We start from the raw sequence: 16,309 nt of genomic DNA on the forward strand, positions 1-16,309 counted from the left end.
CTTTCGTCTGTTAATGAATGAGTGAATGACTTCATTCATTCAGCAGGGCCCTTAGTTGGAAACTTGCTCAGCAGGCTAGGGGACTAGGAGGGAGGCTGGAGCAGTGAGGGAGTGGGAAGAAGGAGGAGAGGCCGGCCAGATCCAGGCCGCAGGGCCTCGGGAGTAGGGAGCCCGGTTGCGGGGAAGAGCTGGGGAGACCTGGAGGGGGTTTAGAGGGCGGAGCCTGTCCTAATCCTCACCTGGAAGAGGACACACAGGGTGTCAGAGGATGGGCTGCAGGGAGAAGGGAAAAGCAGGAACACTGCCGGTGGTCCAGCGAGAGGAGGGGGAGAGGTGGAGAGGTGGAGAGATGGAGATGTGATTTGGGTAGAAATGACAGGATGTACTGGAAGGCAGAAGGCGGGGTGGGTGGGCGGGACAGAGTTTAGGAAGAGCTCCCACACGGGGAGTAATGAGGACGCTAGCGCTTCCCTGCCTTTCCCAGGCCCCTTTCAGGCGTTAACTGATAGAAACTCCACTTGCTCTAAGCAAAATGTAAATGTATCGGCTCATGATGGAAAAGTCTAGAGCTCCAGTACTCCAGCGGTGACCCCGGGACCCAGTCCTCTAGCTCCTCACTTTCTTCTTCTGAGTCAGCATCCTCAGGCAGACTGTCCCACACAGCGCCAAATGGCCACCAGCAGCCCCAGGCTGGCACAAACCCGACAGAAAGAGGCTTTTTTCTAATAGTTCTACATAGTCCCAGGGGAGCCTTTCATTGGCCAACATTAGGCCACATGCCCAAATCTGAACGAGTCACTGAAATCAGGGGCTGCAGAGCTCTGGCTGCCCAGGCCAGGCCCATGTGTCTGTCCTTGAGCCATGTGGATGGAGAGTGGAGGAGGGGGTTCTCCCAAGGGAGACAGAGGCCATGAAGGGGATAGATGACGGGCAGGCAGACAGGAGCCATTGCCAGCGCCCGTACACAGGCTGATGCGCACAGGATTTTCTGAGGCAAGGGCTTGGCACAGAGCCAGCCTGGGAGATAGTGGCTGGTATGGTGCCTGGACCACTATTCTGGGGTGGCCCCGGCCTCCTGATGCTGGGCCTGGGCTGGCCCTAGGTGGGCCTCTCCCTGCACTCCTGTATAGGATGGCAGGGCTGCGCCCTGATCCTCCAGTCAGGGCAAGCTGCCACTCCGCTGAGCACCTGCCCTTTCCTGCCACTGTCTCACGTTGTCAATTCCATGATTTATGACCACGCAGAGCCCCAGATGCCTCCTGGCATGGTCAGTACTGAGGTTGGGGTGCCTGCCTGCTCTGCCCACAGTGGGCTCCTGACTGTGGTCTCTCTCCAGACCTCAGCTGCCCCCTTGCCTGCCTGCCCAGGGAGTCAGGGAGGTTGTGCCCAGCTTGGGTGGGGTTCTTGAGACTTTAGGACCCTTTAGCTCAGGCCCTCCACATTTCCTCAGATCCTGGCAAGGTGAGGCTGCCCCACAGTTGTTCAGCCAAGCAGCTCTGGGAATTGGAGAGGCCTGCTCAGGTTCTTTCTGTCTTGGTCTTCACTATCCACTCTGTTGGATTCAGTCTCCGGCTTCACATGTGGCCCCAACACCTCTACACCCTCCCCTCATGGTGGCAGGAGGGCTGCTGCAGTTCCAGCCTCATGTCTCAGGTTTAAGTCCAGCAGGAAAGAGTGGGAGCCTTTCCTTGCAGCTCCCACTCTGATTGGACCACTTCAGGTCACATGCTCATTCCTAATCCTCTGTGGTCACTGAAGGCCAGATATTGATTGGCCAGGCCTGAGTCATGTGCTCCAATCCCAGACAACATGGGGAGAGTTGGGAAGGGTGAATTCCCACACTAGGGCAGAGCCTCCTACTGCTGAGGGCCCCCAGGTACAGACAGCTCCCCACCCCAGGAACTGAGCCTTAAGCTCTCTCAGATCTGTGGGCTTTCACGAAAGACACAGGCCACGGGTCCATTTAAAAATCATTTTATTATTAACATCATCTTCCCATTTAGCCAAGTGTCTGTCATGTATAAGGAATGTCGGTAAATATTCCATTTGAAGCTTCTTTGTACATATTTCCATCGATAAATAAACTCTGAATTCACATAAAAAAGTTAAACTTAAATAACTCATATTTCCTTCTCTTGTAACAGGCATATATTGGTAAAATATAAATATTCTTGGACTCAGGCTTTGTTCTAAGTGAGGACAGTAATTCATCATATAGTACAATTACTGACAACAAAACCAAGAAATTGTCAGCTGGTGTCCTGGCTTGGACTAGTATGAGGTGGGAAACGGAAAGTTCACATTTGGTTTCTGGGCCAAGGGTGGGGCGGGAGTGGTGATGGGGAGGAGAGAACAGTTTTCTTTACAGCTCTGATAAAAATAATCTGTTCTGCCACTGAATTTTAACTTTGAATATATTCTTCTACATTTGTTGATTAAGTCCATAATCATTTTACTTAAAACTCAGATGTCAACTAACAAAATATGGCACATAATCCATTTTGAACAATGTCAGTAGATTCAGAAACTATCATTGGGCTGGCAAAACAACAACAGAAATACACACGTGGGGAGCGATGATTCAGGGGTTGTTTGGTTAGTTCACTGGGGTCGATCGCAGTCACCCAGGGCCTCGGTATGGCAGACTCGTCCCCTCGGGCCACCCCAGGCAGGGTCTCCTTGGCCTGAGCGGCAATGGGGCTGGTGGGTGCCTGGTCAGAGCACTCGAGGGATGATGGTGAAGGGCACCGCCGGGCTGCTGGCCTCCAGCTCCAAGGCCGTCAGGAAACACTCGGTGGCCGCTGCGTCATTGCCCTGAGCTTGGAGGACCTCACCCAGCCCGTTCCAGACCTCGTGGGCTGTTGAGTTCACCTGCACCGCGTCCCGGAGGATCTTCTCTGCCAGACTGTAGCGGCCCAGCTGATGAAGGATCAGGGCCTGCAGGCACGGGAGAGACAGACAGACAGACCGTCAGAGAGACTCTACAGCTCTGGGCTCCTATCTGTCCGTGAGTTTCAGCAAGGTCCTTGGAGGTAGGTGTGTATCCCCATTGGGCTGGGCACACGGTAAGTTCAAGTTCTACCTGCACTTGGGCAATGGTCAAAATAGTTGCTTGAACCATATGAAGTTGCCCACAATCAGCCAGTTTTGAATGATAAAAATGGCAGTTTAAAATGGTTCATCTGAATACTTAACACCCAGCAATGAACCAATTGGAATGGCCACGGTCTGTACTGATGCACGGGCGTCCTGCATGTACCAGCAGACACCTGCCTCCATGGAAGGGTGTCTGTCAACTTTTTTTTTAACCTACAGAAATGTCATTTGTGGCATTACTATCTTAACGATTAGAACAGAATTTTTTTAAATTGCTCACAGCCCCCTACCCTAACCAAACCCCTGATCTCATGGTCCCTTGCTCACCCCAGGCTCGGCCAGGGCACAGCTGTCATTTTACACAGTGTTAATCAGGGTGTATGTGTTGGTCCCCAACTATTAGATCATAATCATGTTTCCAAGTCGTGCAACTCCACAACTGATGTGTTTGCACACTTTCATCCAACAGACATACCTTCATTTACCCAAGCTCTTCCTCACGGGGAGACATTTAGGTCACACCCAATCTCCTTGCTACTATAAATCACGCTGTAATGACATCTTTCCAGATAGCGCCCCTTCACTCTTTTAGATCAGTGGATTTCAAATCCTTTTTACAGCCTCGGAAACCTTTGGGTAAATGGAATCTTACTGAGAACACCCACATATTGTGGGAATAAACAGACAAAAAGGAATTGCTTGGGGGCCGGCCTGGTGGCATAGCAGTTAAGTTTGCGAACTCCGCTTCAGCGGCCCGGGGTTCGCCAGTTCGGATCTCGGGCGCAGACCTACACACCGCTTGTCAAGCCATGCTGTGGCGGCGTCACGTATAAAATAGAGGAAGATGTTAGTCCAGGGCCAGTCTTCCTCAGCAAAAACAAGAGGAGGACTGGCAACAGATGTTAGCTCAGGGCTAATCTTCCTAAAAAAAAAAGGAACTGCTTGGTGTAGGGGAGGGGAGGGGTCCAGAGTCTGTCACCAGCTCCTCACAGGGGCCCTGGACGAGGCTCTATGGGACCAGCTTGACAACCATTTGGAGATGCTTCTTTTAGGGCACATTTCCCCAAAGTGGTTTATTGGGTTGGAGGATATGACTCTTTTTAGGGTTCTCCAAATATTTTGCAAATTATATCCCTAATGAGTCGTGTCACTTTTTCAGCCATTTACAGAGTTTCAGTGGTCGGTCCCTCATCCCCCGACTCTCATTACTCTTTATTTTTGCTAATTACCCAAGCGCAGAATGTCCCGCCTTACTGAAACCTGCGTTTCTTTCACAACAGTAGATGTTAAATATTTCCCATGCCTCTGTTTCCCAGACTTTTAGAAGACAGATATTCATCTGCTATCATAATTGTCTAGTTTGTTGTTGACTTCTGAGGTTTTTCTCTTTGAACAGAAGTTTTTAGTTTTCTTAGTTGAATTTCTTAAGTTGAATTTGTTGATCTTGGATTTTTTTGTTGTTGTTGTTTCAAAGCTTAGAAACTTACCCTTTCAAAGAACTGACACATTCAATGTCATTTAATGTGACCTGACTTTCCTTACGTAGCTGTCCACTTTACCTTGGCGATAGGAATCTAAGTGGATTTCCCCGACTTTGCTAACGCTCCCTTCCCCTCACTCCTGCGAGGCGCTGCCTTTGTCATATAGTGAATCATGACATGAAACTGGGGCCGTCTACAATTTTGCAGGGAGCCACAATATCTCTCTTTGCATCAGGACGTATTGTGTTGATTTCTGTTACTCCACATCATGTTTCAACAGGTGGGATTAGAGCCTTTCCACACTGCTCTTTGCTTTCAGTCTACTTGCTGACAGTCTTTCCCTGTACTATTCCAGATGAATTTAAAGATCATTCCGTTCGTTCCCTTTGGGAGGTGAACTGTACTGCATTAAGTCTCCAGGTGCGCGTGGAGAAGCCTGACATCTCTACAGTGTTTAGTCTTCCCACCCAGGAAGGTGGCACCATCAGACGTCATCCCAGATCTCCCAGGAAAGCCTGCACTTCCTTCTTGTGGCTCATGCACAGTACTGGCGAGGCACCCCGCGTTCTCAGGCCTGAGCTTCACCAGGGGGCAAGGGGAGGGGCCATCTGAGGGCTTGACAAGCAGCCTGACTTCTGATCGTCGCCTGCACCTATGAGCACCTAGTGCAGGAGCTGTGAGGCCGACCCGGGAGGAGCTCATGGCCAGTGGGGCGACGGCCAAGGAGACGCTGTGGAGTGTGTGAGGCTCCAGAGGGGTCCTCGCCACACCCTCAGCTCTGGGAGGGGGAGGCAGTTCAGGGAGCCTTCCTGAGCAAGGAGGTGGAGGAGGCCCCAGGCAGACAGAGGCTGCCCTCCCCTGGCCAGGGCACAGCAGGCTTCAAAGTCAGCTCTACCCTCTCTCAGAGGACAGCTGAAAGGAAACAGCATCCGTTTCCTTTCTTATCAACACTTAGACATGCCTTAACAATGTCCATGCTGGAGTCCCTGGGTAGGACCAGGTCCTAGATTGGACCTGCCAGAGCTGAGGGCTCCCAGGAGGTGGCCAGGGCCAGGCAGACGGGCGGCTCCCTCCTTGAAGCTTTAGAAGGAGACAGGTGGCCGGAAGTCAGTGCTCGCAATTAGGATTCCACCTTGGCTTCTGAAATTTGCTCTCCTCAGACTGCAAGGCCTTGCCTGTTCTCCAGGCGAACTGCTGGGTTTCGGCGGCCTTCCCAAGGCTGGTCAGGGTCAGGTTCTCAGCAACCACCAGCGGAAGTCTCCCAGGCCTACCTGTCCACACACAAGGCCACCGCAGAGAACCATTTCCCAGGCCTCACAGGGGTTTCTCCTCAGCTCTCTCCCCCCAGCTCCCACACTCCATCCACTGGGGGTAAGGGAACTATGTGCTGAGAACCGGGGCAAATATCCAGCACGGACCCAGGCTTCCCGGCAGGGTGAATGCTAATAGTAAGAACAGCAGCAAGTACTTTCACGGTGTTTATGACACACCAGGCACTGTTCTAGGTGCTTACATTAGTTCATTTGATTCACCTGGGGACCCCCAGAGCAGTTTCACAAGGGCATGGCCAGGACACACACGCATCTGGTGCAAGGCCTGCTTTCATTGCTGTAAAGCAAGAGCCCACAGCTGCGGAGCACCTATTACCAGGTGGAGAAATAGCCCCATGCACCAGGTATTCCCACTCCATTTTGCAGGGGGTAAACTGTGGCTCCTAGAGGCTATGTCTCGTGTCCCCAGGCATAAGCTAGCTACTGCAGAGTGGGCTAGAACCCGCATCCCCTAACTCCCAGGGCCTGCCTGAAATCCATCCGGATGGGGTGTGCAGTCTAGGGTGGGCGTGGTGAGTAATCACATCCATCTCAGGGTGGTGCTCTTCCCACTCTGGTCTCCCTTAGAGAAAATCTGACAGCTTGACACCCTCATTTCCCAGCCTTGAAGGTCAGGCGGGAAGAACGGGAGGCCGCTTTCGCAGGTTGTGTTCGACAGTATGTAGGGCTCATGAGTTCCTGCCTCCTTCCTTCTACAGGAGGTTATCAGCCTGAGCTCACTCGAGAACACTCTGATTTACTCAACAGAAATGAGAGTAGGGAGGGGGCCCGTATAGTGGCAGCGAGCAGCAGCGTGGAAAGATTACAAAAGGAGCCCCATCACGTTCCTTCAAGGCATGACTTGCTCAGTACATCAAAACTACTGAATACAAACCACCTTTCTCCAAGTGGCTCTACCAGGCAGGGAGACACACACCGCATGTGTTTGGCAAATGGGTGATGAGGGACGAGCCACCTGGTAAGACAGAAAGAGGCATCCTTGGTTACTTGGCTACAGGTGGAGGATAGAATTTAGGCCCCACTAGGCTCTGCTGCTGTCGAACTAGCTGCTGTTTCCTTCCTCTACGTGGAGTGTCTTCTCCCCATTAGGCACTGTGCTAGACTTGTGTACTAGGTTCATCTCATATTACTGTCCATTTAGATACAAGGAGACAAGGTTCAGAAAGGTCTTGCACGAGGTCACAGGGCCAATGAGTACGGAGCAGCAGGCCAGCCCAGGTCTGCCTGAGGCCAAAGCCCCGTTCTCCCCACCACGTCTTCCCACTCACTTGCTGCTGCCTCTGTCGGTTTCAAAGAGGAGCCCAGAGCCCCTCAGGCACTAACCCAGTTACATCTGTGCAACAGCAAACGGGCATCTGCCTCGCTGTGTCTCCCTCTCACTTCTCCAACCACCAGGCTGGTTCTCCCTTTCTCTTCTCTGACCACCGGTTGCTGACTGTTGCTCCTTCCCACGGTTATGGCTGGGAGACTGCTCCTCTCCAGGGCACAGCTTTTCTCCAGCTCGGGCCTGCTGTTGGGGAGCATCCTGTACATTCACTCAAGGACCAGTTACCTTTGGTGGCCCACAGACTGGCTGTGATCTTGAGGCTCGGGATGACTGCAGGTGCCAAAGGACTGGGGGGTCCTGTTTAGCCAGAAAGTGGACCAATGAGATGTGGAGACACAGGAGGATGAGGGCCTTGGCCCAGTGAGACCTGGAGGTCACTGCTCTCAGCAGCAGTGACCTGCCCCACCCTGCTGGAGTGGAGACAAGGACACTAGTCCTTTTGCTGGGAATTTTGTTTGGAAAGTGGCAGGCTGCTGAATCTGGGTGTAGCCTACCATGGGGGCTCCAGGGTAGACGGCAGGGGCAAGTCTACCCGCCCCCAAACACCCGCACAGAACCAGCCAATGGCCTAATCTGACCCATCGCCCTCAGGGCTGGGCAGCTAAGAGCCTTTGTGGTTCTCTGGTGTTTTGGGGTTCTTGTGGGCTTGGAAATTTCCAGCCTATACCAGACTTATATTCCTAATGCAGGAACAGGCTGCCATTTCCAGATGACCTTGAAGCTTCCTGAGCAATCTGTTTAGTGAAATTAATTCCTAAAGCTGGAGCTGCTCAGGGAGATACCACAGACTTGCCAGGGGCTGCCAGCTCAGGCTTGGCGAGGGAATGAAAAATCGGCCTCTCTCCAGTGCCCCAGTGAGCCAAGAGCAGCTCAGAAACCAGTCACCCAAGGGGATCGACCAGAACAAGCTTCGGCTGGGGTCTGAGCCACTGCTGGGTACCACCGTTGCTGGCAGGTTGGCCAGAGGTAGGCTGGGACCTGGGCATGCCTGGCCATCAGGACTGACACCACCTGAGCCCCCCTGTGCTGTGAGAGGCCTTCCCTGGCTTTAATGTGCTCTTATGCCCTAGAACCCTGACGTCCTTTCCAATTCTACGGTCCCTGCTTCCTCGCTTCTCCAAAGACCAGATGCCTAACTCCTGAGGCTGGCATTTACCTGTTCTCACCACCAGCTGGGCCCGACTTTCTACCAGTACAGACCTCTTGGTTCAGCCAGGCTGGTCTGACAGCCCCTGCATTTCTGCAGGATACAGCCCCCAGCCTCCTTCCACCGCCCTAACCCTAGTCAGTCCCGGCCTGGCCCCTCCCCCTGGAGCTCGAGTCCATCTGCCCAAAGCCCTGACCACCCTCATTCCCTCAAGAGCCCAGGCCACACTGCCCACTACAGGCAGCGCTACCCAGAGGCACACGGCTCCCGCTCGCAGCCCTCAGGCTGGCAGGAGACAGATTTCCATGACTGACATATTTCATTACAATAACCTGCCCTCCCCCCATATCAAAATCAACCAAAACCCACGGAGTGATTGCCCAGATCCCAGCCGTGTGCTGGGGACACAGACGTGGGCAAGACTCAGGCCTGCTCTCAAGGAGCTCGGGGCCGAGTGAAAATCATAACACGACTGAGTAGTTCCTCTGTGCCAGGTGCCAGGCTACGCCTCGGCAGGCAAGATCCTGTTTAACCCTCTCACTCTACGAGTTGGTGCTGTTGCGGATACTGTTGGATAGACAATTAGACCTGCCTAAGACACTTCCTCGGGTAGTGAGTGGCAGAGCTGAGGTGTGAATTCGTGCATCCGTGCTCTTAACACTAGGCCCTCCTTCCTTCTCTTGGAGAGGATGCCCAAACAGGCTTCCACCTTCCCCTACCCTGGTGTTTCTGGAGCCACTGTAGCTTAGGAGCCAGCCGGCCTTCCAAGAGGAGGGGAATCGCAGAGGAGGTAACTTATTAGTCCCTCTCTTGAGACACAAATGAAGACAGCCTCCTAAGCTTGTAATTATTATAATCAGGTGTTTTGTACAAATAAGATCTTGGTGGCGCACCAAATTGGAAATAAGGGATTAAATTAAACCCATTATTTCAAATGAGACAAAGTAGACTTGGCTAGGTTGAGGACAATTAGCATCTTCCTCACTCATGTCTTTTGTGTGCGTGTGTTTAGCCCCAGGACTAAACACCCTGCCACGTGCTGTGAGGACCTGTGCGGGCTCTAGTGTCCAAGGCTTCCTGCTGCAGCCCTGGCTCCGGGGAGCACACGAAGCCTGGCTCAGGCCAATAGCAAGGCTGCAGGACAAAAGCCCTTTTGGAAGATTTTAGACATTCCCATGGTGCTCTCCCAGGTGCCAAGTCAGCCCCTTGCTGGGCTCAAGGGCATGTTGCGGACCACTGCTTGTCCCTCTAGGAGTACAGGTACTGGGAGACAAGGGCCCTGCAAGAAAGCATTCTTCCATCTACAAAGAAGTCACGCAGCTCAGCTCTGGTTGGGGGTTAAGCAAGCGCTCTCTCTCTCACTACGTGGCTGTTGCTTTTTCCTACACATAATGCTTTGGAAATCAAACATTCGGCAGCAGGATGGAGATGAACAACTCCCTTGTACTTTCCATGCCGGGGCCTAGCTGCTGCTGCAGACTCCACCCTGCGGGCCCTGCTCTCGGCTGCTCTGAGCCAGCCTGGGATTCGTAGAGGCTGCGCGTTCTCATCGAGGCCAGGGTTGGGGAGGAAGTCTGGTGTCAGGGGTGGAACTGGAGCACCTAAAGATCCTTCTGTCCCATCTAGGGTCAGACGCTCCACCATCACACCACTGCAGGGGGCTGGGGGTGGGGGGTTTTAGGGCAGCTTTGTCAGGAGGCTCCTCCAAAAATACAAATGAACCTGGGAGGACAAATGCATGGACCCACCAGGCTCTACTAATATTTTGTGTGCAAGGGATTATAACCAACGTACTGTGTATTTTACTGATTGCAAAATACTGTCATAACTGTCCTGTGAGTAGGTACTACATTAACCCACGTGGCTCATCTCCATCTCTGCTCCTCTACTAGGCTTTGCTGTGAGTGCCTGGAGGGCAGAGACTGGGTGAGCTGGGGTCATCTCTGCACCCTTAGGCCTGACGCCATGCAGTCAGGTGGTAATCAGGGCAGAATGAATGAATGAGCAGACACCAAATATCTAAGAAACAAGAATAACGTTTAAAGCCACCATTGTCTGAGTCCAGGTCTATCCAGCCCAGAGCCCGTGTTCCTGCCCACCGCTGCATGCCTCGGAGAGGGTGAAGGACTTTCCCAGCACCCATGAGCTAGGGGCCTCATACAGGAGGAGGATGGGGGGCTGATGACCGGATCCGCAGCCTTTGCCAGGGCCTGGTCTGTGCCTGAGCTGCTTGCGCCATTCGAGCCAAACTGGCACCGCCAAGGCTTTTGGACAAAGCTACATTAAGCCCCCTGTGGTGGGACATCTGCTGTCAGGACACTGGGAGTGTCATGGCCACTAAAGGAAAGCCTGTCTCCCCAGCTCATCACCCTCCGGGACAATGACAGAGCTACCGAGCTGGCTGCGGCCTGAGCTGTGGCAGTGCTGGCCAGAGATGGCACGCCAGGGGCTCAGGACCCAGGTCATGTGTTAGTGGGACCCTCCAGGTGCAGGAGAAAGGCTTTGCGCTCTCAGAGAAGGGAGAGACTGGGTTTGAATCTTAGCTCTACCATTGACTTGGACAACTTCCTCTGGGTCTCAGATGCTTTATCTGTATAATCGCTACAGACACGAACTCACAGGAGAGTCGTGAGGCCTAAAAGAGACACAGTTTGTAAAGGGCTCAGCAGAGTAAACCTTTGGTAAATGGCTGCCATCATCAATATTAAGATTATGATCATTATCATTACTATTAATGAACGAGGGGAGGGGAGGTCTCGCTGAGGGATGGGAGCAGCCCCATGGGAGAATGTGCATTGTTCCCACCAGAGTCCAATGTGTGGCTACAGTCTCCCCTCAGGCTATTTGCTCAGATCTGACACTGCTCCCCAAGAAAATCCCAGAACCTACCTAAAGACTCTTGGGTCCGACTTACTCAAGGACATGACCCCACTGGACACAGAGCAGGACAAGATCCCTGAGGGTGCTGGGAGGAGAGGGCCTGGTGTGGAGCCTGGCATGTGCTAAGTGCCCCAGGTTCTAGACCTCGAGCACAGTGTTCCAACACTGCCCTCAACCCCAGCTGCTTTCTGCCTATCCTGCCAGGGGCTCTGTGCATGGCAGAGTAAGAGCTTTCTGGAAGCCTACCAGGCCCCCAAGAGTGGCTTCCATAACCTGGTGGGGAACAGGCACCCCTGTGAGTTCCTGCCCCTCCCCAGAAGCTGTAGTCTGCATCAGCCGAAACATAAGCATCAAATGAGAGAAACCAGCACACTCAAATCACCGCTTCTTTTCGGGTATTTGCATTCTCCTTCCTGAGGATACAATCGGCCAGAGAGAAAGAAGTGGGGTGGCAGTGATGCTGTTCTCAAAAATGTTTTTCTTCTAAATGAGAATATAAATAGACCGCAAACCAGTGCTACTCTGAGAAGACCACAGGAGACACGGCTTTGAAAGGGTCTCCTTGGAGCATTCATGGGAGCGCAGAGCCCCGGGCTGCCCCCTGCCTCCCTTCCTCCGAGCGGCCCTTTCTTCTCTGGCAAGTATCAAAGGCACTGTCAGTTCTGAGCACAAGCGTTTTGTGGGTGCAGCTGAGGGGGCAGCCCCGAGCCCCGCCCTGCTTTCCAACAATGCCTTGAAAAGGAACTGAAAACATACTGCATGGATGGGGGTGGTGCCCGGCTCCTCTACCTGGATTCCAGCAGCTCTGGGTCAGGCCTGGTCTATACTGGGCTCTGTTTTGTGTTTCAATTCTGTTTGTTTTGGGTGCTTAGAAATTGCACCGGCTTGCCAGGGGGCCGAGTGTGCGTCCTGGCCAACAATGCTAGCCTGGAAGGCCTGCCTAACCAGGCCAGGAGCCCCAGAGGAGCCAGATCCTAGGTGTCCTGGCTGACGCCGAGGGCCTCTGCAGCCCTAACCCCTTGCACGTCTTTGCCCCCAGAGCTGCAGAGCGGGGTGGGGATCCCACACTGTAACTCACCCTTCACCAGGTCAGTCAAGAGGCAGTCAAGGGATGCCCTGCAGAAGGACCCTCTGGGAGTCAGCGCGACTCCATCTTCCTCTCAGCAGGTCAGAAGTTTTCGGGACGGACTGGTGTGGGGCTGGTCTTTTCGTTTTGGCCATTTTACTCAATTTTGAGCCAGTGTCCCCCAAGGCCAGCATTAGCTGTTCCTGATCACACAGCTGTCCTAAGCCACAGGGACAGCAGGGCTTACACGTGGTAGCCGCAGCCATCACCTGGTGTTCTCCAAGTCCCATCTACCCCATCCCCTGCCCTCAGGTGGGGACAGAACGTTCATGAGGTCACTTAACCTTCAGAGCAACAAAGGGCTCTGTTCTGGGGACCTGGACTGAAGAACAGGAAGAGGCTGAGGCGCAGAGGAGAGGAGGGAAGACGCTGGCTGGGTGGCTCCTGGGCCAGGGCCAGTTACTGGACATGCTACGCTGAGGCCCATCTGACAAAGGTCGGCTGGGATTAAGGAGCAGAGCTCTGGAGGAGGCGAGCGGGAGCCAGGCTCCCACGGTAGCCGGCCTTCCTCCATCTCCGATGGGGCTAGACACAGACATTACAGAAGAATCTCCTCGCATCCTTGCGGCCGGGCTGGCCTGGGGTAGGGAGGGGGCAGTGGTCTGGGCACTAACCAGACCCCCTTGGAGGCTTTCTCTCAGTGTGTGCTGTGAATTGGAGCTGAGTATTCCAGAAAAGAGGAGACCCCCAGTGACGACCAGACATGGGCCCGAGAAGCTGCCTGCACCTTTGTTCACTCAGGATATCTGATGACTGCAGGAGGCTACACTCTCATGGGGCCCCTTTTCCAGGTCAAATGTTTTATTTGAAGAAACGTGCCTTCTGAGGACTAGGCCTTTCTAGCATTGAACTCAACTCAGAAGGAAACAAAACTCAATTTTTCAAAAATCTCTTATTTTTCTAAGCCAGTGGCCAACCAGCTATGGAAGCAGAAATCCTCAGGGTTGGGAGGGGAGCTTGGGCCTCTGCTCTGTGATGTACAGGACCCTGCTGCAGTCCCTGGCAGGTAGCCTCCCACTCTTGCTTGCACCCTCCAGTGACGGGGAGCTCACCACTTCCCTGGGCAGCCCACACCATTAGTGGGCAGTCTGAACTGTTGGTTAAAAATGCGGAGCCCTAATTATAGCCTTTTTATCTAATTCCCACTCTTTGATGTTGGCTGAGTCCTCTGGAGTTATGTGGAAAAGTCCCTCCCCTTTCTACCTGATAGCCCTTCATGATCTGAAGAAAGCTTCCAGAAGACACACACACACACACACACACACACACACACACTCTCACTCCAGGGCTTTAGAGGAAGGGTAAATTCAGGCCCCCAACCCTACTCCCCCACCTCACTGAATTCTGCTGCTTAAGGAAGCACCTGGAAGGAGACCTCACTGTGGGTTCAGAAGAAACCATTAAGCCCCAGGAAAATGTGAATGTAGCTTTTTCTTTTTTTTTAAGCATCTGACTGGCAGAATCTTTCAAAGCTGCTTTCTTCCAGGATGGTTTGGAATATTCTGGAGGAGTTTATTCTGCAATGAGCTGTCAGGCAGTAAACACCAGCAGCGAGGATGGGGACAGTCTGGCCATAGCCAAGGGGGCTGTCCAGCCTCGAGTGGATTTCACACAGACTCGGGCCCCTGGGCCCCAAATGTCCCCTGGCCTAATTTCTTTGAAACTGGGTGCTTCAGCATCAGTGCTGAAATATCCACAGGCTATGGTGGCTTTTAGAGGATGGTCGCTGGGGATGGGTGGGACATTCAGGGGAGGGACCACAGCCACAGACCACAGTCTGGCGGTAGCTTCCAAGCACCAGACCCACAGTTTGCCCGCTCTCTGCAGCAGGTGCCCAGAGGGTGGTCAGGGATGGTAGAGAAGGGCACGTGAGCATTCCTGAAAGGGCCAGCCTTCTAATTTTATAGGCGGAAAAGGGGCCCTGAGCGGGCAAGCACTCTGCCAAGATCACAGCGGGCAGCTGAGGAACATCCTGGTTCCCAGGTTCCCAGGCTGGGGCTTTTTAACTATGCTACAACCAAAGCTGTTTCTAGTTCTTTCCTCCCTTCCACAAACTTTTCACTGAGCACCTGTGCATGTTCCGGCACCGGTGCAGGGCACTCAGTGGCACAGGCTGTCACCCGGCCATGCTCCCTGCCCTCTCTGGCCTGGAGGGGCTGGTTTGCTGTGGGTCCCGCCCCAGACTGAGCTCCTGGAGCCGGGCAAGGCTGTCCTGCACTTGTGGAGACCCAGCGCCTGGAGCAGAGCGAGGCCTGTTGGAAGGAGGATGGGGGGACATTCCCAAAGAGATAACAAGATGCTCCCACCGTTTTTTTTAAACAAATAAGGGTGAAGCTCAGAGTCGGGGTGACTGGCTCATGGACATGCAGCTACAGAGGAGGAGCTACCACCCCAAATCGGGTCCAATGCCTCTGCCTGATTACACCTAAATGGTCTGGGGCAGGCACCTATCTCCCGGGCAGCTGCTTCTGGGAGGGGCCTCAGAAATGACGGAGAAATGAGGAAGCAGCCCTGGAGAGGCAAGTACTTGGCTCAGCTGGAGGCCAAGCTGGGTCTCAGAACCCAGGTTTCCTGAGGACTCTGCTCTATGTCTGGCTACCAGGATCTCTAGAGAGGGTGTCAGGCATTTAGGGGACCAAGAGACACATTCCCAGAGGCCTTCTCTGGATCAGCTGGCTCTGGACCCCATGGCTCACGGCTGGGCTGCCCAGAGAGCAATCCTCCCTGGGGGAGAAGTTCTAGAGACTTTCCCGTTCGGCTCTGTCAGCCTGCCTGGGCACTGCAGGCCCTTCCTCCATGTGGTGGCTGCCAGACTCCAGAGGGGCCAAGACCACCCAAACCCAGGTGACCACCAGAGGACCGAGCTAGAGAGGGGCTGACGGGCTTGCCCACATCTGAGTGACGTGAAGAATGCCCACCCTACCCAGCACCCTCTCATGGGGGCCGGGGGGGTTACCTACACAGCAGGCCCCTCACAGTCTGGATTCGGCCGCACGGAGCAGGACCGGACGGGGGCAGCCCCGTTCCCTTCCCTGTGACCCCCCGCCCCGCCCAGCAGCATTCTGGCTGCTGTGCTCATCTTACAGCAAACCCCCACCTGTAATCGTTGCTGGAAGAGGAGATCATCTAGGTAACTAGTCAAACTCCCAATCAGAGAAGGGCCCTGTGCCCTCAGCAGCCTCACCCGGCCCAACTACAACTGCTGTCTAGAGCTCAGAGTCCCTCTACTCGCCCTTTGGAATCAATGGTGTGCTGATTTTGCCAGTCAGGAGAGAGAGGAGGAGACTGACTTTAACAACGGAAGGATGACGTCACCTCCACATCAGTCTGTCTGAGCTCCTCTCTGACTTCAGCACAGGAGACTAAGGAGGCGTCTGCTTCCTCCTGGAATAACAGCACGAAGGCTGGCTGGGAGCTGCCCCCACCCCAGCCCTGGGATTGAAGTACTTTCATCGGTGTCCCCATTCCCGGGCGCCCCCAGCTGCTGCAGGCAGGCTCCTTGGTGACCAGGTGGGCAGGGTGATGGGGAGCCCTGTGCCTGGGGTTGGGAGAGCTCCCCGCCGCCGGCTGCAGCCTGAGGCAAGGCATGCATAAACTCAAGGAGCGAGCGCACATGCAGGAACACCGCCATGAGCACCTCAGAGCTCTGCACGGCGCACTGACCTAACTGAAGAACCGTCAGAACCAAAGGGCCTGCCTCTGCGCCACTCAGGCTGGGCGGGCCCTGGCCAGGGGTGGAGGGGGACAGGAGGCAGCCTTGGGGTCCCCCATCCTCCTTACTCTGAAGCCTGACATAGTTCTTGGTAATATTCCAGATGAATCTCTAGCCTCCGGTCCCCCAACTTGCCATTTAAACCACGCGCCGTTGTTGCCATGAGTATTAGCTCGAGGCTCGGCATGAACAGGAATATCAGCTCCCAG

At 54.0% G+C, this 16,309-nt stretch overlaps 1 protein-coding gene across 3 annotated transcripts in view; it reads right to left on the reverse strand.

The window, feature by feature from the left end:
- Positions 1-1,958: 1,958 nt before the first annotated feature.
- Positions 1,959-16,309, reverse strand: part of TTC7B (tetratricopeptide repeat domain 7B) — a 253,328-nt gene continuing 238,977 nt past the window's right edge. For 2 of the 3 annotated variants that reach the window (XM_058567546.1, XM_058567542.1), the window contains one exon: positions 1,959-2,937. In XM_058567546.1, the coding sequence (XP_058423529.1) occupies positions 2,716-2,937 (222 nt within the window). In that variant the 3' untranslated portion in view covers positions 1,959-2,715. Of the gene's footprint in view, positions 2,938-6,743; positions 6,864-16,309 lie in introns of those variants that run through there. The other variant, XM_058567543.1, reaches the window with a different exon arrangement.

This window comes from Diceros bicornis, chromosome 24, assembly GCF_020826845.1.
Source record: "Diceros bicornis minor isolate mBicDic1 chromosome 24, mDicBic1.mat.cur, whole genome shotgun sequence".
Lineage (NCBI taxonomy): Eukaryota > Metazoa > Chordata > Mammalia > Perissodactyla > Rhinocerotidae > Diceros > Diceros bicornis.